Source organism: Malus sylvestris, chromosome 9 (assembly GCF_916048215.2).
Source record: "Malus sylvestris chromosome 9, drMalSylv7.2, whole genome shotgun sequence".
Classification (NCBI taxonomy): Eukaryota; Viridiplantae; Streptophyta; class Magnoliopsida; order Rosales; family Rosaceae; genus Malus; species Malus sylvestris.
In genome coordinates, this window is record NC_062268.1 from 7,831,717 (window position 1) to 7,855,164 (window position 23,448).

Below are 23,448 nucleotides of genomic sequence, written 5' to 3' on the forward strand. Positions count from 1 at the left end.
TATGTTATGTTGGAATAACCATTTATTTAATTAGGGTTCCTCAACTCATCAAAGTGTGTAATTATGGTCATTTTTGTCAACTACGTAAAAAATTTTGTCAAAACGAGTTATGTTTGAAGGACCATAGCTACAATTTGGATAAAGTTAAGGGATCATTTCTCCAGTTGAATTAAAATTGAGGGACCAAAGGTAATGAATTTTTAGTTGAGGGACCATAGCTACACGTTTTAATGAGTTGAAGGACCAATGGTAATGGATTTTTAGTTGAAGGACCATTGGTCCAATTTGAGTAAAGTTCAGGGACCATAGCTACAATTTACTCAAATAAATAAATAAAACCGATTAAAATCCTCTTGAATAATGGCTAAGACCACGTGGTTTCTAAAAATTAAAATTAATACCCAAATGGGAACCAGAAGAACAATTTTAACATGGGTTTTACTTAAAACTCCAATTTTGAACGGCTAATCAGTGTACTAAACTACCATCATTACCAAATCAAGCCAGGAATCCCTATTCCCAAACAGTATAAAATAACAAGTATTTATATGAACAAGTTGGTGAAGCAAACCACACGCAGAACATAAAAGTACACAAAAAGTTAAAATAAAATAAAATCAGCCTTAAACAATAAGATTTTCCAAAAGAAGTTGAGTGGAAGAAGATAGCATTTTTAGATACCCGAATAGCCAAAGTTGGTTGAAGCTTTAGCTTTCAACAGTTTAGACTGTACATATGCATCTGCATATGCTGTTTCTCTTAAAGTCTTGGCTAGACTTCTGTCTTCCCAGAACTAGGGGTGGGTATAAAAACTGCTAAATCGAAAAATCGAATCGAATCGTGATAAAAAAAAACGGTTAAAAACCACGTTGACCAGAAAATTGAAAACCGGAACAAAAATCAGACCGAATCGTTTCAAACAGTTATGGTTCTGGTTTGGAAATATTAAGAACCGGAAGAACCAGACCGAAACATTTTTAATATAAATTATTGTTTTATTATTATTTTTATATTAATAAGACAGTTTTCCAAGAAGTCCATGTGCATAAGCCTAATATTTTTCTTCACTTCTCTCTCTCTTTGTTGTTTTTTCACTTTTCTTCCCTTACATTATTTTTCTCCATTATTTTCCAGTATATTATGTTTTATGTACACTTTAGTTTTAGTTTAAGATCTACACTTTGGTCTTGATATGAGTCTTTCTATCTTTTGATTTATATTTATATGCACACTTTATATCTTCCGGTCACAAATCTTGTAGATCTAGTAGCGGAAACTCAATTTTACTTAAACTTGTAGTTGAAATATGTGTTTGGTATTAGAAGTAGAAAAATTAAATATATATATATATATATATATATATATATATATATAATTTTGGTTAGAACCGTAAACCGGCATGAACCGAATCGAAACTGTCATGAACCTAACCATATGATTTTAGTAATAAATTTAAGTAGAATTGCACCGAACCAAACCGTTGAAATTTTTCGATTCCAATTCCATTTGTGGATGGAACCTAACCGAACCAAACCGTGTCTATCCCTACCCATAACAGTCTTCCAAGCACAAGTAAAGAATCAACTTCTGGCTTTTCATTTTTTTAGGATATTTTTTATATTTATTATTTATTTTAGATGCATATTATATAATATGCATCATATAATTAGCTGTCCGCAAGTTAACATAATAGTGGCTCTGATCAGTACACGTCAAACCAAAATGATGATTTAGGTTGAACAGTTGAACTTCAACCGACTCTTGAGCAATTTTGTTATTATTTTATTTAATGCTTTTTAGTAAAATGGTATTGAGATTAATATAACTTACCGATTTTGGTCATTGAGATTGTTATTGAGATTGAAAATCGATATAAGTGGTTTCTAATTTTATCTACCATCAATCATTTTAGTGTTTATATGAAAAATCTCTATTAAATTAAAAATATTTTTGTCCAATAACCCCTTGCTTTTCCATTTAATGGAGGTTTTTCACATAATGACCAAAATAATTGACGGCTGACAAACTCAGGGACCATTATTATCGATTTTCAATGTTAGGGACTAAAGTGAGGAATTATGTTAATGTCAGAAACCATTCTGGCTAAATTCATTTAACTATAATTTTGTCATTCACGAAAATGATACATAATGTAACTTGTCTTATCAGTATTCATAGTTTTTCTGTATTTATAGTAAAAATTAGAAAAAGGAATAAAATAAAACATGTTTTGTTTGAATTGGGGACGCCATCAATTAAAAATAATGTACTAACTATTAGGGCAATTCACAACTTAAAAAAAAATCGTAATTGTATAAAATGTGCCATATGTGACACATGTGTGCATTATGCTTGTGTAAACATGAGAATTAAGTATAAAGAAATATTTGACCAAGACCCACTATAATTTTTCCAACAAGAAATCAAAACCCACTATAATATTTATTGTGATCAACTTCTTGATGTTAACTACAAGAATTTTCTTTTTCTCGTGTTTTTTTTTTAATGACGAGAAAAGAAAGTCTTCCTATTTGAACTTTCATAGTAATAATTAATACCATGGGGGAACATTCATAATTTAATACAGCCAATTTAATGTATTAAAGAGAATTTGTGGTCCAAAATGAAGCTGTCAAAATCCGTGACCACCCTTCACACATCCACATTCATACTTACTCTTCATGATGGTTTAGTACCAGTATCAAACCTGTGACGGATTTTGTGAGCATTTTTTTGGGTACCTACAAGCATTTAGTGTTGACGCATTTGATTGTTAGATTTGATCAAATTACTTAAATCGAGTGTTTGAAGACCACTAAATCATACCGAACGATCAAATATGTATCATCATTAAGCATCTATAGATTAGATACTAAAGAAATTAAACCGTACAAATTCATACTTAATCTTCATGATGATTAAGTACCTCTATCAAACTTGGGGCGGATTTTGTGAGTTTTTTCTTGGGTATTTATTGCCATGGAATTCTAAGAGTCTCACATCACCTAGAGGAGTACACGAATGATAGCAAGATCCCACCTGGCAAGAAAATAGGCTAGCTGACAGTGATATCCTATCCTATATAGGAGGTTTCTTATCAACATTTAGTGTTTTTTTTATGACTTTCACACATCCTTTATTCTTTTACATTTTCTTCTTTTCTAAGAGTGCAAGGAGAGAAAATGGATTTAGTGTAGGTTTTGTTTGTACTGCGTTTAGCGAGTGTTGTCTCACCTAGTGAGCGTTATGGTCTTGTTTTTTATCGACAGCGTAATGTGGTCTCATCTTTTAGCAATGATTTTATGTGACTTTATTATTGGAGAATGCCCAGTGTGTGCCATGATATAAGTATGATCTATTGTTCCTATGACATCTCTGTAGTGGCGATACTTGTGCTTGTGATTGTCATGTAGGAGTTTTACTCTAATTGCTTGTTTGTGAAATGCACCCTAAATCAATGTCTTGATCACTAGAGCAATGTACTTTATGATGATCAATGAAATAACGCTATCACTTCTCAACAAACACAATAATTTTAGTTGTTTATCGACCACACACCTCTTTACTTTCACATCTAAGAACAATTTCCAATTACAGAGGAAAAGGAAGAACAACATACTTTTTCCATGAATGGAGTAGTGAAATTCGAATATAGAATCTCTTCTTCTATTTCTAAAGAGAAAACATTTTCATTGATTCAATTTGGCAATTAAATATAGCCTGGTGTTGTTCACATACGTATTTTTACTTCTCACACATTCTCTCAATTTTCAGCTGTTGAATTGAATAAATTAAAAAATATCAATGAAAAAAAATTAACAAAAATATCTAGGAAGTTACAAAAAAAGTACGTGAATAGCACTACGTAAAATATAAAGGTTAACTTCTCACCATTTCTCTTTTCACAAGATAAAAGCGTAGCTGTGTAAGTACATTGACCGATTGTCCACTCAACTTATTTCACTATAAAATGTTTAGCCACGAAAAAATTGAAAATTGTATTAGAAAATGTTTTTGTCATTTGGGCTCCTACGTACATGGATCTTGACATCTTGTAAAATGTGCTTGGCCCAACAAGATATTCTTCGGATACTTTTAATGAAAATTCATAGGATTCATAAATCGTGTTCGTTCATCGTACATTTTACGATTAATTTTTGTCAGGTACTGTTTGTATCTAATTTTAAATAAAAATATTTAAAAATATTTATAACCGTACGATATACAATAAACGGATATGATTTACGGATTTCCGGATTTTCACAAAGAGGATCCGACGAGGATCCGGATTCGTGCTTGGCTTGGGAAAGCCCAAGTCTGGAGGGTAGTTTTGTAACTGTAGGAAGTGGGTGGGACGTGGGAACTGGGAACTGGATAACAAAGGCTCCATGCTTTCTCTTCAATCTTCATTAGTCCCGAGAAGCAGAGTACAAAAGCTCAGCGGCTGATGCTCTCAAGCTCTTGAAAACAATGGCCTCCTCACTCACCTCATCTTTCCAAACCAGGTCAGCTCGCAATTTACTTTTACTATGCCGCTCTCTAATTCAAGCATTTGTTTTCTGTTCCTTCTCTTTTGGGTCAAAATTATTTGTAATAATTTGTAAAGTTTGAATCTTTCTGACAATTTGAAGCATTTTTCAAGAAGATTAGAATAATGGGTTGTGGGAATCGCAGGATTTTATTATATTTTCAGGTGATTATTTTATTAAGCAGAAAACTGTTTTAAGCATAAAAAAAAGGGACTTGGATTCTCTGCCCTCCAATTTCTGTGCCCTCCTCGTGCCCTCCTGTTTTTGTGGTCACGGTTAAGTCACGTCAACATTTTATATTACTATTTCTTTTTGTTTTATTATTTTTATAAAAAAATAATATAAAATATTGACGTGGCTTAACCGTGACCACACAAAACAGGAGGGTACGGAGAGGGCATCTAAATGGGAGGGAAGACAATCCAAGTCCAAAAAAAAGTGCACATCCGTAGAATTAATCTAGAGGTAGAAGACGAAGGCCTGTATTGTAACCCTACCTTAGTTTCACATTCAAACGGTGCTGTTTCAATTTCATGGCCAGCCACTGGCCCCACTACACCCCACACGTGGAAAGGTATCAAATTTATAATGCAAGTAACAAATGCAAATCTAGGGATATTTAAGTGAGATGTTTTAAGTTTAATTTTTGCTAAAAGTGAAATTGAACTACATTATTGCTAGTTAATTATGGACTTAACCCACTCTCCATCCCTTTTGTATAAATAATATCGTATTTTAGTGCATTTGCCTCAGCTGAGGGCAGTGTTGGTTTCTCAGGTCTCAAATTTGGGGAAAGGTCCGAACTTGAACCGGATTCATGAGTTTTTCAGACACCCAATGGAACACAAGAAACTAATGTTTAGACTGTGTTATGTTTTTTAAGTTTCGTTACGTTGTTCTCGGGTTTCAAATTTTTGAAAAGGTCCAAACTAGAAATGGATTCATGAATTTTTCTGAAACCCAGTGGATCATAACAAATTAGTGATTAGATTGTGTTCTTATGTTTTGAAGTTTCCGTTACTTTGTTCTCCAGTGTTTGGAGAAGGTCGAAACTTTCATGAATTTCAGAAACCCAATGGAACATAAGAACTTAGTTTTTAAATTGTTTTGTTACGTTTTTGAAGTTAACATTAGAGTGGATTATTTCTGGTTAGTGAAGATCCTTTTTGCTATCATGTTTCAGCAATTTGCGGTCTGCTTTTTGGGGCGAGAGAAACGGATTCTCTGTTTGTAGCGTATCTGTATCTCATGTCAGGTTTTTGAAGAAGACAATAGAGTGTAAGGAATCACGAATTGGAAAGCAGCCAATTGAAGTACCATCCAATGTGACAATCACTTTGGAAGGACAGACTTTGGCAGTAAAGGGACCATTGGGGCAGCTTTCACTAACTTACCCGCAAGAAGTGCTGGTTCAGGAGGAGGATTCTGGGGCTCTAAGGGTCAGAAAGGCAGTAGAGACTAGTGTAAGAACAACCCTAGTTCATATTAGCATGCTTTGCTAGGTCACGATCAAACGTAATGAGAGAAGCTTACCTGGTGCAGCCATGGTGGTTGTTAATTGTACACAAGAGCTCTGAAGAAGACATGGTTAGTTGCACAAGGAATCCTTCTACTCACTCAAGACCTTTATATTCTTATGGTGATAGAACCATGTGTCGAAGAATGTCTTCTTGGTGAGCAGGGAACTCCTACATGTATAGAAACAACGACTGCCAACTCCCATCTATCGTGGGTGAGTTGGTTATTGTCCCGTTGTATCAAGTTCAGTGGAAAAAGGGTTAGTGGAAGGCAGTTGCATCCCAAACATTTCGAATATGTTTCCTGAATTATAGGACATTAGTTTTCCACGTATCAAACTTTTATTGAAGTTGTATTATCTACATGTATTCCACCTTTATCACAAGTAGTTAAGTCCATATAGGATTCTTATATTCTCCCACATGGACGCTAACTAGTTGTGGTTTTGAAATTTCATGTACTACATAACTTCATTCCTTAGTGATCACTTGAGTTCTACGCAACTAGTATCTTATACACATTGATCAATAATCATTTAGAGTTCAAATCTCAGGAAATAATGCATACAATAATATTGCATTCACCCTGAAACCACAATCCACGAATTCATACCATATAATGTTAATGATGACATACATTTATACACATTCTAAACACGGTTCTTGATGCATACCCCATTTCATTCCCATTTATCCAGTTTACCTTTATTTATTGAAAGCGGTTTGCCATCTTCAATCACTGGATTCCTTTTCCATTTCCCTGCATAATAAAACTCAATCAAATGTTCTTTGGAACAAAGATCAGACATTTTATTGCAAGTCATAAATTAAAACCTCATACATTCAGCAATGACAAACTTAAAGCAAGTAAACTGATCAAAAGTAAAACAAATATCAGATTGTTACTCCCACACTTCAACGGAACCCAAGTTGTTATGCACTCTAGAACCACAAGTATTTAAACCCAAACTGTATGATGTTTCCTTATACCAGAAATGGATTTATCGTGCCTTTATTTAATCATACAAAACCCAGGTTTCTTCATGTATCGTCTTTGGACAGACACACCTCGAACAACAGATTTCAATCTGCTGTCAATCATCTTTATGAATCAAAGATATAATAATGATGAAGTATCACAACATTATCAAGCACTAAAATTGATTAATGCGTACAATACATTCATTGCATTTAGTTGACAAAATAAGAAACATATTTCAACAAGAGCAACAGGAACACAAATACTTATGCATGTTATAATGTCGATCTCACTCCCATATTTCCACTATTTGATATGTAACTTCATTGTATAACAACTATGTAAAAGATTAAGAAAACAACCAAGATTTCAAGTCTTTGGTCAAGAAAACAGTTAACTTAATTTTCTTAAAAAAGTTATACCCTGAAAACATCTCAAACCATTTATACATTCCTCTCACATGAAACAGCATCAAAATGTGATACAAACATATTCGATCCTTTATCAAACTCCAATGAGTTTGCCTAATGCTTCCAGCGAAGCCTCAATTCTGCCTTATGCAGATAATCTAGTTATTCAGTGAATAACCATGACATGCAATTTTATGTAACACCTTTGTGCAAGAGACTTAAAATATCAGTTATGCAATCTTAATCATGCATCCTTATTTGTATAGCTATTTCACAAAAATTTCAAGTTACAACTCAAATCATGTCTTTGGACAAGGGAACAAAGTCGACTTAAAACTTTTATAAAATACTATACACTGTATCACAATTCAAGCCATTCACTATTTCTCTCTTTTGAAAGATTGGTCTCATGTAATGAGTTGTCACTCACAAAATTCAATTAAGAATCCCTTGAACAAAATTTCTTAATAATTCCCACTTTGGTGAAGATTTATTTAAACATTTGTTCAAGTATAGAGATTATTAGTGTTGATATCTTGCATAAAACTTTAGCATTTCAATTTGATTGTAGAAATCGAATGAAAAATCAATTTTCTACGCAAGTAAAATCTAATTATAAATTATTTTCACATGTATCAGATTCAACCTTGCAACCTACCAGCCATATTCAAGTTCAACATAAATCCCAATCTCCACTCCCCTTTGCTTTAACATACATACACAACATTGAGTTCAAACTGAAATGAAAAGGTTTTGATGTGTTTACGCACTTGCTTACCAATTAAATCATGCTCACATTTCATATGCACAATAAAATATATTGCTTTACCACATCAATGCTAGAGTGAGATTCAAAATATATGTATACAATCACTTTTAGACATATTAGAATAAGACAACAAAAACTTACTAAGCCACCAATGGCTATTGCGAATACATATTTAGATATTAATATGTATTATAGTGCAGTCAAGAAGACATTACCTGTATGCAAAGAGTGCAGCATCAAACAACACAGATTTATGTTATACCTTTGGGCAAAAAACATATAACTGTCAAATATGCATTATGCATGATACAAATACCGAAACAAATTTAAAGCTCTGTTTGCAAGCTCCCACTGATCAGAGTGCTCCACCATTGTCAAGCTTTTGTTTAGCTTCAATGGAATGCTTATAATACCAAGCTCATTCGGTCTGAATCTTTCATCAGTCCACAATATTTCAATATACTGCATGCATATATTTGTACATATACACAATAACTGAAATAAAACTTCAACCATTAACATGGTAAAATTCACGAGCACACAAGTCCATGCTTTATTTAAAGCATAAGGCAAAATAAAATGAAAGACCAACCCTTACTTTCATATAGTAGCTGAGTCAAATGATTCAACCACACCCATGTTTGCAGCGTGATTCTTGAATACCCCTACTGCCAGACTCGTCAACCAAGCTCATCAACTTTTGGCTTCATTAATACACTTTTTACTCCCACACAATAGCACCAATTCCAAGACACAGTTCATGGAAGCAGCCCACGGGTACAAGATAGCTGAAGAATTCACATGTTGGTAATAGCAAGCCAGCTTTGATCACTCAAAGCTCCATCCATCCATCTTGTAGCTGTATATGATTGCATACGCAAATGGAGGTGTGAAATAGTCGAGAAATACCTGGCCAGTTCAAGACAGCAACGGCCTTCAACCAATGGCCTGTGTTCAACTAACCACTTTGCAAAAGCAAATGTCCAGAAAAACAGAGAACTCACAAACATTAATCGAAGAATTATAGTGCCTAGGATCAAAATATAATCAACGACAATAGTAATTAAAAGAATCGAATTTGTTTAACATTCCACCAGATACAATGTTCAAATTCACAAATCAAACCACTCAAAACATTCCATCCTAAGCTTAATAATAAATGGACTCCAAAATCCAGAGTGATCAGATCAACTTTGGAGCTTTTATCGAAAGCAGTTAAAGCCCGATGGTTTCTCTCAGTAACGATTTTAATCAATGCTATACTTTATATGTGTTCTCCTAGTAAAGACCATATTAAAAATCTCAAATAAACATTGATATAAGATCACCCCCCTGAAGGAACCCTCCAGTTCAAAATTTAATGATGATTCAAGGACAATGATTCCATATTAACGTCACACGACAAATGTACCGTGGCAGTGACTTCAACTCAAAACACATGAAATTCACTTTCGACTCGAAAAAGGTTTATCAATTATGAGAACCACAACTCCAAGATCGAAATAAAATCAACACTAGCCACCATAAACCCAGAAATCATCATAAACCCTCAAAAGGGTTTATAGAAAAGAATGGGGCAGATAGCATACATGTAGGTATGTTCTCAGCCATATATTACGTAAATTAGCAGTGATAAATCTCAAGGTTGAGGATGCATTTGATATCACGGTATGTTGTTCGAAGAAGAGTTCTTTTCGGAGAAAAATTGAGGTCCTGTTACAAGTTTATGCATATTGGTTGCAACATGAATATCAAATAGATATCAAGAAACTGATTTCAATCAGATACCAGATTTCAAATAGATATCAATCATCGTTCGTGAAACTAAAGCAACCATGACTACCAATTCTAGAATGACAAAAGCGCAATGCTTACAGTGGTCTAATCTACAAACTATATTTTCTTTTTCCTGCAGTGAATAAAAATTTGGCGGCAGCATATGGCATTAGAACAATTAATCATGCTATAGAAAAACTGCAACAATCATCATACGAATTTTATACGTGCATAAAGCATTAGGATTTCTTATTAATTCAACGGACCTAGGGCTTACTAACATGGCTCTGATACCAAATGTAAGAACAACCCAAGTTCATATTAGCATGCTTTGTTAGGTCACGATCAAACGTAATGAGAGAAGCTTACCTGGTGCAGCCATGGTGGTTGTTAATCATACACAAGAGCTCTGAAGAAGACATGGTTAGTTGCACAAGGAATCCTTCTACTCACTCAAGACCTTTATATTCTTATGGTGATAGAACCTTGTGTCGAAGAATGTCTTCTTGGTGAGCAGGGAACTCCTACATGTATTGAAACAACGGCTGCCAACTCCCATCTATATTGGGTGAGTTGGTTATTGTCCCGTTGTATCAAGTTCAGTGGAAGGCAGTTGCATCCCAAACATTTCAAATGTGTTTCCTGAATTATAGGACGTTAGTTTTCCACGTATCAAACTCTTATTGAAGTTGTATTATCCACATGTAATTCCACCTTTATCACAAGTAGTTAAGTCCACATAGGATTCTTACAACTAGAAGGGCCAATCTAATGCATTGCCTTTTCGGGTACATTTCTTCCATCTTCAGCCATGTACTTTAAACAATAAACCAGCCTTATTCTTCATGGTTTGTTCCTTATGTGCCTGTTTGAATAATTTGCTTAGGACGCTTACGGACAACACGGTGGTGGGGGTGTCAAAAAGATTTGATAAGAGGTTGCAACTGGTAGGCGTCGGTTACCGTGCTACTTTAGTAGGAAAGATCTTGGTACTAAGCCCCAGTTTGGGGTTGAGGTGATTTTAAAAAAAGCTCCTATGAAAGAAAGTTGTGAGTGTTTTTGGTGTTTGGTAAACTTAAAAAAAATGGCTTATTTTGGAAGCTGCTGTGAGAATAAGCTGAAATCAAAGGAAAAAGCTGAAGCTGCAATTTGTAGCTTTGGAAAACAGGCTTTTTTTCAAAGCACACAGAACTACAGTGCTCCTTTAATGAAAAGACCCACTATCAGACTGCTTTTTTTTTCCAAAAGCACTTTTACAAAAAAGTTTACCAAACACTCTGCTGATTTATTTCACAGCCGCTTATTCTCACAGCACAGCCGCTTATTCTCACAGCAGTTTTTTTTCAAAGCACAGCAATACCAAACCAGCCCTAAGTCTTGGATTCTCCCATCCGGTTAGGATGGATATCCCTCATGGCATACAAGTCAAGGTCGAAGAAAACACCAGAATCGTTGTTAGCGGATACGACAAGAGTGCTATCGGTCAGTTTGCTGCGTCGATCTGGAAACGGAGACCCCCGGAACAGTACAAAGGTAAGGGTGTGAAATATGCTGATGAAATCATAAGGAAGGAGGGAAAAACAGGGAAGAAGAAGTAATAGCCTAGGATTGTTCCATTTTTGTATTCACATTCCTGCTTGTCAAATGTGTCAGAATTATCGATTGTACTTGCATTACCGCGAGCAATTCCAGTATCTGTATTTTCACATTGAGGTAGATGCTGAAAAGTTGACTTGGCAAACGGATCGAATCTGAACGAATCCATTCCAACCCAAGCCGTTAAGGAAAAGTATAGTCAATAGCTTAAAAAATAAAAGAAAATATAATCATTTTGTTTCTTCTCACAAACACGACCCTGTTTCTTCTCACAAACACGACCCTTTTTAATTGCTCTGACCGTCAATGCTCAACCCGAACATTGAACTTTCGTGTGTGTTCATGTTGTGGCATCAGGTTGTGCATAATTTTGTCATATCATAACAGAAAGTTATCATAAAGCAGCAGTGAATGGTAGAATCCTGGAAGATAATAATGATTAAATTGTTTTACAGTACATATTGTTATGTATCTTAAATCAAATCATAATCACACCCAAAAATGAATGTTCCTTCTTTCACAACTGTTTTCTCACTACTTGAGTGGCTCCTTCACATCCCATTTATTCAGCCGCCTTTTCTTTGCCTCTTCCACCCTTCAACTCAATTCAAATGTATGATTTCATATTAATAACGATTATATTTATAAAAAAAAAAAAAGATCACTTATAATGTTAATAAATCATGCCAGATAAATCCCAAAAATAATTATAATAAAAATTTTGAAGTAAAAGAAAAGTGGCACTCAAATTTGATACCTCTTTGTTCCAGTCAGTCCGAATGGTCACCCACAGTAGGATGAGTGTTTGCATCAATGTGCCCCCCACCATTCCTAACCATATTCTCTACAAAATTATCACACATAATTGTTATAGTCATCGTCATTTGTATGATACTTTTTTTTATCACATTAGTGCATCATATGATACGACAATTAAATATTAGTAAGCACTCGCATCATGCTATTAGATTAGTTTAGTAACAAGAACTACGAAATTATTATTATTTTTTATTTTTTGTACCTTGGCGCTGAGCTTGAAGTAAAACCCTAAAAGCGCACCAAATGGTACTCCAACCACGTAATAACATCCAACATTCACATACGCAACAAAAGCTTGCCATCCACACTCAACAGCAACACTTGGATGCGTGCATTTACATTAGTTAGCATATGTTTCATTTAACGTAGGCAAGTTCATGAACGAATGCTCCAATTTATATATACCGGACAAAACTGGCTGGACTCCGTTAAGGAGGAGGGTGAGGGCGAGAAGCGGGCAGAGATCAGATACAGCAGCAGCTACGGCTTCACCTTCAGTAAAGGCGTAGCTCAAACTTATGACGCAGTAAAAGAACAACTATGGCTGCGAAGATTGAGATAATGAAAGAGACTACAGTCACCACCACAACTGAAAATGCTGTAGACTTTGGATGTCAAGCTCCAAGCTCATTACTCACTCTCACACTGCTTGCAGTAAATCATGAAAAGTAAAAGTAAATTTAAATAATTCCATGCTCTCTACATAAAAAAGTTTTGTGACCTATCAATATTTATGTATAGGACCCTTCGCAAGGGGAATTCGAATCCATTGTAGATGGAGCGGGAGTCATATCGACAATTATATTCTAACTGTATCGGGGTATCAACATATCGTTCATATTATTGATACTTCCGATAATTGATTGTACGGCTTTTGATATCATTTCAATATGTTTATCGATATGGATTCAGCTCCGGCTATAGTGAAGCGGTATCCCTTTCATCAAGTGCATGTATCTAATATATATGAATATGACACTGACCTTGCAGCTGCATTTAGCCCAACTGAGATCATGAAGACCCATCCATTGATTGTCATGCTGCAATTAATTAAAAAAACCTCATATGTCAAACTTAATTAAAGACACAAAATTAGGTTTCTATGTTGGTGGTTGGTTCTGATAAACTAGCACATCAAATATTAACCACCTTCGACTCGGAGAGAGCATGACATGACGGTTGCAATTGTAAAGAATTATTGTATTGTTGTCCCACGCTTGGTGCTCTTAATATATAGAAGAGGGATTGGAACATTAAATAAAATGTCCCACACATTAGACAAAATGAATCCCCTCTCCAAGGTAGATGGCTCTAGTCTTTGTGCAACTGGATTTAACTTATTCACAGTCGTGTCATGATTCGCCCACTAAATGGGACCAAACAATATTGATTTCAATCTAATCTAAATCATGTAATGGATGATCACGAAACGAGGCCACTATGTATTAGGATATGACTCTAGTCAGCTGGATTTAACCTAATGTCAATTATGTCGCAACCATGCGCGTTACTCCCAAGTTTTCTAATTTCTTACTATTCTCATTATCGTTCCGTAAACATATCATACTTAATTCAACCTAGTCTCAATCATGTCATGATTCGCTCACTAAATGAGGCCGTTACACAGTCTTCATGCGATGGTGAGGTCCATACTGAGAAAACTGGTAATTTAGTTTCTCTCTCTCGCTCGCTTGCTCCCCTCTACCTCTCATTTGGGTTGCTCATATAGTGATTTGGTCTTCTGATTCTTCAATGCAATCGGGCTTTGTACCTTTGCTAATGTCTGTGGCCGGTTGGCCAGGCGGGCTTCCTCCAATGGGGTACGCTTCTGTTATTTTGTTATATGTTCTTTTGCCATTCATTCACTCAAAATTCCAAAAATCGAATATACAAGAAAAATAGTAGGTCAAATTCATTAATGTTATCTTAACTTCTGTTTAATAGATTTATATTGTTGCATGTTTCTTTTTCTTTTCCTTTTTTTAATTTTTGCATGTTTGATTTTTTGAATTTTTACTGTTTGTTCTGTTAATTGCAGATTTATAATGTTTGATTGATTTCAGTGAGGGTGAGTTTTTATGTTTTCCTTTATTTATTCATGTTGTTTTATGAATGATTGCATGTTCTATATCTAATTTCACTAGCTCTTCGGGTGTATTTTTCACATTGGTTGTTCATCTATTTTTTCTGTTATCAGTACCACCTGTTTGAGAAAAGGTATTAAATTGGCCTTTTTTTTTTTAGATTATTTATATGTTTTGAATGTTTTTTGGTTTGTCATGTGTGTAAGAATGTGAAATAAACTATCTAAGGTAGTCAATTTCAATATAGCAGTAGCAACTGCATGAACTACAACAGTAGCAGTTGCAGGGATTCTAGATGGATGAAGAGGAGTGGGGTTATATTGAAGTTAGACCCGTAAGCAATTTACTCGTATATACTATATATATTGTATGGAATAAGAGATGTTAATTTTCATAGAATTTTTATTAATTTTTTGTTTTGGTATTGTATTTACACAGAAGCGCATATGTTTTGCTGTTCAAGCCATATGGCCAACCACTCTCTAGCATCAAAGTGGACTAGTGAGTATTACCAAACTATATCAAATCAAATAATGGGAAGTTTAACGAAAAGCACCTGGTACTGTTCACTTTAACGAAAAACCACATTTTTACACTAAAAAGTCAATCATGGTACTATTCACTTTACTCTTTATTTTGTCCTTATCATTAAAACTCAAAGTTTTCAAGCCTTTTTCATTAGTTTTCCTATCAAATATGAACAACTCATCTTCTTTTCAACATATTTTCCCGACATATTTTTTTCAAGTATCAATTATTATTTTCCCAAAATTTGAACCCAAATTTGAACCCAAGAAACTAAATGTGTTACAAAAACAAATCTCCTATGTGTTGTGAGTTCAGCAAAAGCTTCAAACTCAGTTTTCTCTTTTGGGGTTTTATTAATTTTTATGAATTTAAATTTCTTTTGATCTTTTATTTGCAGTCGCTCTCAAACTTTCAGGTCTAAAAGCCATTAAATAAGGAAAGCTAAAACTAGGACTTAAGAGATAATTAGAATTATACTACCCAATTTTTAATCAATAACTAATTTGTCTAATGAAAAATACCATCACGCATATTTTGGTTATAGAGGCTCTTTTCTATTTGTTTTTTATTTCGTGGATTGTAAGAATTAGAAAGCTAAGCCTCTGACAACAGCTTCCTACGACACGTTTTTTGAGAAGGTAAAAAGAGAGGGATACTCTATTTTCTGTTTCTTTTGTGTGTTCTTTAAAAATTTAAGGTTGTGTGAATTGCAAATGTCAATAATCATGCGGAATCAAGAAGCATTGCTCATCTAATTATGGAATTTAGAATCTAATCTTGAGGTTGTAATTATGATATTTAAAGTGAAACAAATGTGGTCCAACATTGATCCAAAACATGACTTGCTGGTTTACCACTTTTGTAATTTCGATAATCTTGCAAAGAATTTCTCTGAGATTTTTATAGTGCTTATTTTTTTGGTGGGTAAGAGAATGGAAGAGTATTTTTCGTGTTACCAACAATTCAACATAGTAACTAATACTCATGCATATATTCGCCAGTGAAAATACTTTCCATTTTTAACTTATCCTTGGGTAGCAAATTTTGATGAATTTATGTTTTTTTTCCTCCATTTTTTTTCAGGCAATTGGAGCTGAATATGGAGAAGGTTTTGAGAGTTTTGGACATGTTGGATCTCTCAAGGTTGATGTGGTGTAATTTATGGAATTATATGTATAGTAGTCATTGTTTTTTATGCTCTGTCAAAATTAATTTACTGATTATGCTATGACTTGCTACTGTTAATTTTTAATAAGAGTAGGATTTTTTGGAAGACAAATTGCAATAAAATTTTCTTAAATGAATACGATAAGTCGTCAAACTGGATGAAGCTTATGGTCTTATATTCTCTTTTGACAATGTTGTGGTAAGTTTCTATAACACTCATTAGTTATGTGTTTCAAGTTCTGATGGCTATAAATGAAAATGTAATGAATTGTGGAACATTGTATTTATGACATCTTACTAATCAAGAAAAAGATTTAAATGTGCAATTATTAAAAGAGATCTAATTGCGTATTAGTTACTTTTTCCGGCAAGGGTTTTCGATTTTTCCGACGACTATTCTCATTTTCTTTTTTTTGAGTTGCATGTAATAATTTATGTTCAATGTGATCCCATATATATTTAATTAATTAGATTCTTAAATCATGTAGGAAGACTAGCAAGTGGCAATGATGCTGCTTTCTAAATAGTTACTCTTCTTATCGCAGACCAAACCATTGAGATAATAACATTGCATGTAACATTCTTTCGAAGCAATCCATATGTCGATATTGGTAAGTATCATTTTTCTATTTGTCCTTTATGATATATTTGTTCACATTGTGGTATTTTGACCAACATTTTGTTATTATAAAGGAATTAGCATCATTTTTCAGAACTTAATATTTCCAATGTACTTTATTAAGACATTTGAACACCGTTGACCATCTATGCACATTTTTCAAATTATAGTTTCTGTTTTGGGATTTCTTTATCAAACCCCTTGGGACTTCGTGTGTAAAATTTAGTGTTCCTCCCTTTTGGCTGATAGAACTAGGCTCAAGCTTTATTGCCTTCAGATTATATTTAGTCATGTTGAAGTTAAATTGCAAAGACAGATGATAAAATGTACTTAATATTTTGTTTGTTTTCTTTGGTTTAGGTGGTTTGAACTAAAAGAAACTAAGAAATGAATGACGCACAGTCGCAGTGATATAGAACGCTTACATTGCAACTTCAGCTATACAACTTTTGCCACCCCAATTGATCGACGAGTATATAACTTTCTGTTTTCACCCTACCAAACAGTGTGTTCTTCTATTTTTCATCCAGCTTTTATCTAATATACATTTGTCATTTTCAATCTTTGTTATACATTTAAGGTAGTGAGACAAAACTAATCAAAGAGGCAAACACACAAAAGTTGATGAGGTGCTATAAAATTGCTGAAAAGGTAACCATACCATATTCTTATTTTCTTTACAGTATAATTCCATTGTCATATAAATTAATTTCATGTGTTACAATATTTTCTTTTGTTGCCTAGGGTGCTTTCTTAACAATCAACAGTACTGGAGAAAAATTTTGAGCATTGCAGTAAACAATATTTGTCGTATTTTATCATTCTAGATAAAGTAAAAAAACTTCTACAAGTTTTGGTGTCACATCCCGGCCCGGGGTCCACCACATCCCAGGCCCGCTCCACCATCATAGCACGATATTGTCCGCTTTGGGCATCGACTACGCCCTCACAGTTTTGTTTCTAGGAACTCACACGAGAACTTCTCAGTGGGTCACCCATCATGGGATTGCTCTCGCGCACTACTTGCTTAACTTCGAAGTTCCTACGAAACCCGAAGCTAGTGAGCTCCCAAAAAGCCTCGTGCTAGGTAGGGATGAGAATATACATATAAGGATCACTCCCCTTGATGATGTGGGATCTTACAATCCACCCCCCTTAAGGGGCCCGAGGACTTTGTCGGCACACCAAGGCCAGGGTTAGACTCTGATACCAATCTGACACATCTCGGCCCGGGGTCCACCAAATCCCGAGCCCGCTCCACCACCGTAGCACGATATTGGGCCCCGACTACGCCCTCGCAGTTTTGTTTCTATGAACTCACACGAGAACTTCCCAGTGGGTCACCCATCATGGGATTGCTCTCGCGCACTACTCGCTTAACTTCGAAGTTCCTACGAAACCCGAAGTCAGTGAGCTCCCAAAAGACCTCGTGCTAGGTAGAGATGGGAATATACGTATAAGGATCACTCCCCTGTACGATGTGGGATCTTTTTGAATTTTAAATTCATAACCATTATTTACTTCTTATTCTTAGCTTTTATATCAATTAATGGCTTTCGTCACCCTCGGGTGTCGGCCAGCACGTGTCTATCCTGGTATTCGGAGAATATCAGGGTCGGAGCGTGTCATTTGGTGTCTGTTGCATAGATTAAATCTTTCATATGTAAATAGTATAAATCTTTCATGGCATGGACTTTACATCTTTGAAACATAATCTTTCTTATAATTTTTATTTCCGCACCAACGCGCGGGTAGAACTTTCTAATGTTATTCTATATACGTAGCTTATGGCACAGGGATTGGATAAAATTTGATTAACCGAGTGCTGAGTGGGCACTGCAAAATCAACCCGCCGAAAGCAAATCTTCCTCACGTACGAAGGGAATGCAGCCGCCCATCAGCGCTCAAATCTTCCTCACGAAGGGAATGCAGCTGCCCATCAGCGCTCGGGCTAGCTTCGTGCTTACTATCACTAGTCTTTCGCTTAAGCATGTGCTTTATCTCTGCTTCTTTCTTATCTACAAGGACCATAAGATCCTTGAAAATAGTTGACCAGAGTGAGCGTCGAGATCTCGTGTTGGTAGGTCCAATCTCCTCAACGTCCGCTTCCACAGGCTCGGGGGTAAATCTGCGGTATTGACAAAGGATCCTACAGAAGAACACCGCAAGAGCAAGGAAGCATGCAATACCGCAGATAAGAAACAGGCCCCAAAAGCTTGTTAGAGATAGCTGCAGGTCTGCATCAACGTCATTGAGTTGAGTAGGGCACTCGTTATGCGTAAGCCACTTATTATGGATCTTTTGTAGATCACCGTTCTCTGAGAGTTGAAGAATTGCAGTCGACAAGTCAACAGCAAAAGGAGAATCCTTTTGGAAGGCCTGAGACAAGGAAACTAAATATGAGAGTACAAAACGATATTGTGGCTGTCTTGTGAATTCCTAACTGACAAATGCTATCATTCAATAAAATTAAAACCGAAACACTGAATTTTTAACGATAATGTTATCTGTTCCTGTATAAGGCATCCATAAGAAAAATAATAATGGCAGTGTGGTTGAAGATCAGCATTTCATGGTCAGAGTATTCGTATTCTCAAATCTAAATGTATAAATACTTACAAATCCCCATCCGCTGTTGCTAAACTCCAGTCCTACTGTACTGAATGCGCATTTGGTGCTGGACATAAACAACTCAATGTAAGGAAGCTCATCAACGATGGCAGCTACCCCACCACGTCTTGGTCCATCTGTAAGGGCTTTAATATAGGCTTCCATGTCTTCCAACTTAACCAGTCTAGATTCCGCTATGTTCATCTCATCAACCAAATACCTCCAAACGAATGACCCGTCTTGAACTCCGATTCGATCATTACTTGATATCAAGCTGTCAATCCCTTCAATCCGTGATGTCAGCCGTTGCACCGTGAGAATTGAAGTCAAACTAGCCGTGTAACTGGAATTGATAATTAACACTACAAATAACCATATAATCAGCACCAGCCGTCCCAGGGTGCTCACAGTGTTCTCTCCTGCACCAAGTCCAAGTCGCAGAGGATGTTAGTAGTTAATATTCGAGTAGCATTCACGAGATAAAGGAAGATTAAGCATGAAGTACATACTCTGTGAGAAAAACATTGTGGAGAAACTAAACCTGCAAATCAAAAGCGGTATCAGTCGAAGTACTCGTATAGGCACTTATCAATAGCCATAAGGATGCAAGACATACTGACCAAAAAATGGTTATGAGCTGTTGGCTCGGTGGACCACGGAACTCATGATTGATCCGGTGCTCAAGAATCCATACAACAGCTCCCACTAAAAGGAAGAAGGCACCGGTGACCAACCACATCTGATAAGTAAATGGCTTGAGGAAAACCCAAGGGTTTGATTTTGCCTTTTTGACAGGAACAACTACAACTAGTCCCGATTCCATGTAAGGCTGTGTAAAATCAACTATTCTTGTCCTATTAGTAGTAATTGTAACATCTCCAACAGCTGCATCAAATTTCTGAAAAGGAAAAAGGAAATGAGCAAATCAAAGTTTTGATTAGACAAAACTGTATATAAGGGTGATTCTGCTAACCTAGATACTCACATTTTGCGCAACCTGGGCTATAAGACTGCTGTACTCAGGATTCCTCTTACCATCTCCATACAACATATATGTCCGTGGCACAGCATACGGTAATAAGTTTACAGCAGCTTCAAAGACATCAATACAGTATCCTGTGACCCCTGGAGGGCTCTTGTCTTTAACCACAAAATCTTTGTAACTTACTCGATAAGGCACTCCAATTCGCAGTGGCCTGCCATTGTTGGGAAATACCCATCCCCGAGGTATAGCAGTGACTTCACCAGGCCATATAACGCTATAAAGTTGAGCAGTGGTATTCCTATTGGATGGCTTCTTATATATTCTCTCAGGAGCAATGACTGAGAGACCACTAGAATTTGACCAATAGCCAACTCTACGGGAACCAGTTCCTCCAATATTCAGAATGTCATATGTTGGACGAACTAGATATTTATCTTGATCAAACTCAATCTGACCACTTATACCTGTGAAGTTCATCTTAAGAATCGTCTGTAGATATTTTTGGCCTCCGTCAAAAATACGGAGTGATGTTAAATGCAGTGTGCTTCGATTTGTGTCTTTCAACCTTGGGTCATTAGAGAAAGATACATTCCCACCTTCGTTGAAGAAAACATCAAGAGCACGGGCTGCTAGCCAAATAGAGTCGTATGCATAGAGCGCATAAGAATTGAAGCTTGGACTCCCGTCATGTTGCAATTTGCTCCATCTAGACATAAAGCGCTTTTTCAGATCAGTATCTGGGGTATGATGACGAAGAGCAACAACCCCTTGTAAGAGATTCATTATGTCAGGGCCAGGGGGATTTAGTGAATCTAAATGAGAAGGAAGCCAATCCGTCGCAATCCAGACATAGCCACTGGTCATCATTCCAAGTGCCTTGGCAATGGAAAAAATAGTTAAACCGGAGTCGGGATTAACATGTACAATATAAACCCGAGATTCCATGAGGTTCACTCCCACCAACAATTCATTGATATTGCTTTTGGGGGCTCCAGGAGAGAAGGCAGCCTTGTATGAGATCTTAGAACGCTTCACCGCCAAGGCATCGCCTAGTATAGAAATTCCATTTCTGCCATAATCATCATCTACAAAGATTGCTATTACTTCTCTCCATCCAAAATACCCAACTAAATCAGCAACTGCATACATTTGGAAATAGTCACTCTGTGTGGTTCGGACAAAATATGGGTATTGGAGAGCAGCAAGGGAGGGGTCTGTTGCTCCAAATGATAGAAGTGGTACATGGAGCTCATTAACAACATGGGATATGACATGAGCTATTCCAGAGGATTGTGGGCCGACTGCAGCAACCACGTCATTTTCAATCAGCTCCATAGCTGCAACGAGAATGACATCACTTTATTTTTTTAGTTTTAAGACAGAGAGAGGCATAGATAACAATAATATTTATAAATTTATCCATTCTGACACAAGGACATGGTGATGCCAACAAAATTCGAAATAGTGTGCTTAAGCAGGAAGAATCATACAAAACAACCAATTTACAGATCATAATCAATTACATAGAACCAAGGACTAGTATTTCGAGACTCTGATCATCTATCATTGTTAGCAATAATAGTACGGGCTTAGAGCTTTTAGCAGGAAAAAAAAAATCAAAACACCAGTAAGAAACAAAATGTGCAAACTGTTGGAAATTCAAATAAAAACAGGTTGTTGCTGCTAGTTGTTAGTTGCTTTACAGGTTCTATTCACATTTTCAGCAACTACAAACATGCTTGCTGCCATGTGATGGCCAAAGGTGGTGATTGCAAGCTGGAAGGATGCAAATCATGTATGTGAAAGTGTCTAGCTAGCAGCTGGTGCATGTGTGAAAGGGTGTAAAGATGGTGAACACCATCATTCATTGCATGCTGTTGTATTGTTAATCAATTTCTGTTTTGTATAAATAGGCCTTCTTGCTAGGCTTTAGAATATCAATCCAATTCCCATTCTCATTTTCAGCTTGTAAGCTTTAAGAGTTATAAACTCTTCTAATATTTCAAAGTGTTTTGTTATCACCAAGCTTGCTACTTCTTTCCTTTCGTTTGTCCAATTTTATTGAGAGTGCAAAGTGAGAGGTGTGATAGAGTTTGTAAACTTATCACCCACGTATATTGGTATTGAGTTAGTAAACTTTGAATACCAACAATTGGTATCAGAGCCAGATTACCATTTTGGCAGGTGCAGCAGTTATGGCATCCAACTTGGTGCAGCTTCAGGTTCCCACATTGAAGAAAGAAAATTATGAAAGATGGTGCATCCAATTCAAGGCATTGTTTGGATCACAGGAGCTATGGGAAGTTGTTAGTAGTGGGTATGTTGTACCCACTACCAAGCAAGAAGCCACATATACTGCAGATCAAAGGAACACTCTCAAGGATTTACGAAAGAATGACCAGAAGGCGATGTATCTTCTCTATCAAGGATTAGAAGATTCAACATTCGAGAAGGTTGCAGAAGCAACAACCAACAAGCAAGTCTGGGACACTCTGAGCACAATTTACCAAGAAGTAGATCGAGTAAAAAGAAGGAGAAAACATTTCAGACTACTACTCTCGACTACTTGTAATTGTGAATCAAATGAAAAGGAATGGCGAGAGGCTTGACGATGTTCGTATCATGGAGAGAAAATCCTTCGATCACTCACATGCAACTTTGAGCATGTTGTGATTGCCATTGAGGAATCCAAGGATTTGGAGAAAATGAGCACAGAGGAACTACTAGGATCCCTCCTGGTTCACGAACAACGCATTCAGAATAACGCAAGCCCCACAATGCTAGAGCAAGCTTTGGAGTCAAAGTTGAATATCGACAAACCAAATGGAGGTCGTGGGCAGTGAAACTTACGTCGTGGGAGTTCATCCAACAATAGCCAAGGACAAGCCCGAGGAAGAGGTCGAGGCTATGCACAAAACTGAGGTCAATCTCAAGAGTGGAGATCTACTCGAGGAAAGGCACATATCCAGTGTCACAGTTGCAAGCAATATGGACATTATGCAAATGAATGTTCATATAAAAATGGTGAGCATGTCAACATGGCAGAATCAAGTGGAAATG

At 36.1% G+C, this 23,448-nt stretch overlaps 2 protein-coding genes and 1 long non-coding RNA gene across 10 annotated transcripts in view; 2 read left to right on the top strand and 1 right to left on the bottom strand.

Annotated features, from left to right (window-relative positions):
- The window catches only part of LOC126583332 (50S ribosomal protein L6, chloroplastic-like), a 98,374-nt gene extending 91,916 nt beyond the window's left edge, over positions 1 to 6,458 (top strand). The window contains exons 1-2 of one of the 4 annotated variants that reach the window (XM_050247684.1): positions 4,347 to 4,505; positions 5,713 to 6,458. In XM_050247684.1, coding sequence (XP_050103641.1) covers positions 4,471 to 4,505; positions 5,713 to 6,031 — 354 coding nt within the window. In that variant the 5' untranslated portion in view covers positions 4,347 to 4,470 and the 3' untranslated portion in view covers positions 6,032 to 6,458. Of the gene's footprint in view, positions 1 to 4,346; positions 4,506 to 5,712 lie in introns of those variants that run through there. The other 3 variants (XR_007609719.1, XM_050247685.1, XM_050247686.1) reach the window with 3 other exon arrangements.
- LOC126583324 (glutamate receptor 3.4-like) overlaps positions 1 to 23,448 on the bottom strand; it is a 105,571-nt gene that overhangs the window by 77,102 nt on the left and 5,021 nt on the right. Inside the window, exons 3-7 of one of the 5 annotated variants that reach the window (XM_050247670.1) lie at positions 20,389 to 21,725; positions 20,024 to 20,301; positions 19,913 to 19,944; positions 19,413 to 19,822; positions 18,643 to 19,172 (exon numbers count right to left, since the gene is read on the bottom strand). The exons of 2 other annotated variants lie outside the window; for them this stretch is intronic. In XM_050247670.1, the coding sequence (XP_050103627.1) occupies positions 18,663 to 19,172; positions 19,413 to 19,822; positions 19,913 to 19,944; positions 20,024 to 20,301; positions 20,389 to 21,725 (2,567 nt within the window). In that variant the 3' untranslated portion in view covers positions 18,643 to 18,662. Of the gene's footprint in view, positions 1 to 681; positions 800 to 18,642; positions 19,173 to 19,412; positions 19,823 to 19,912; positions 19,945 to 20,023; positions 20,302 to 20,388; positions 21,726 to 23,448 lie in introns of those variants that run through there. 2 more of the 5 variants (XM_050247669.1, XM_050247673.1) reach the window with 2 other exon arrangements.
- LOC126583336 (uncharacterized) lies at positions 14,077 to 17,625 on the top strand. The gene is made up of 8 exons (XR_007609722.1): positions 14,077 to 14,215; positions 14,434 to 14,813; positions 14,918 to 14,980; positions 16,091 to 16,150; positions 16,720 to 16,785; positions 17,154 to 17,265; positions 17,374 to 17,444; positions 17,538 to 17,625. It is a non-coding gene; the product is annotated as an uncharacterized LOC126583336 (long non-coding RNA).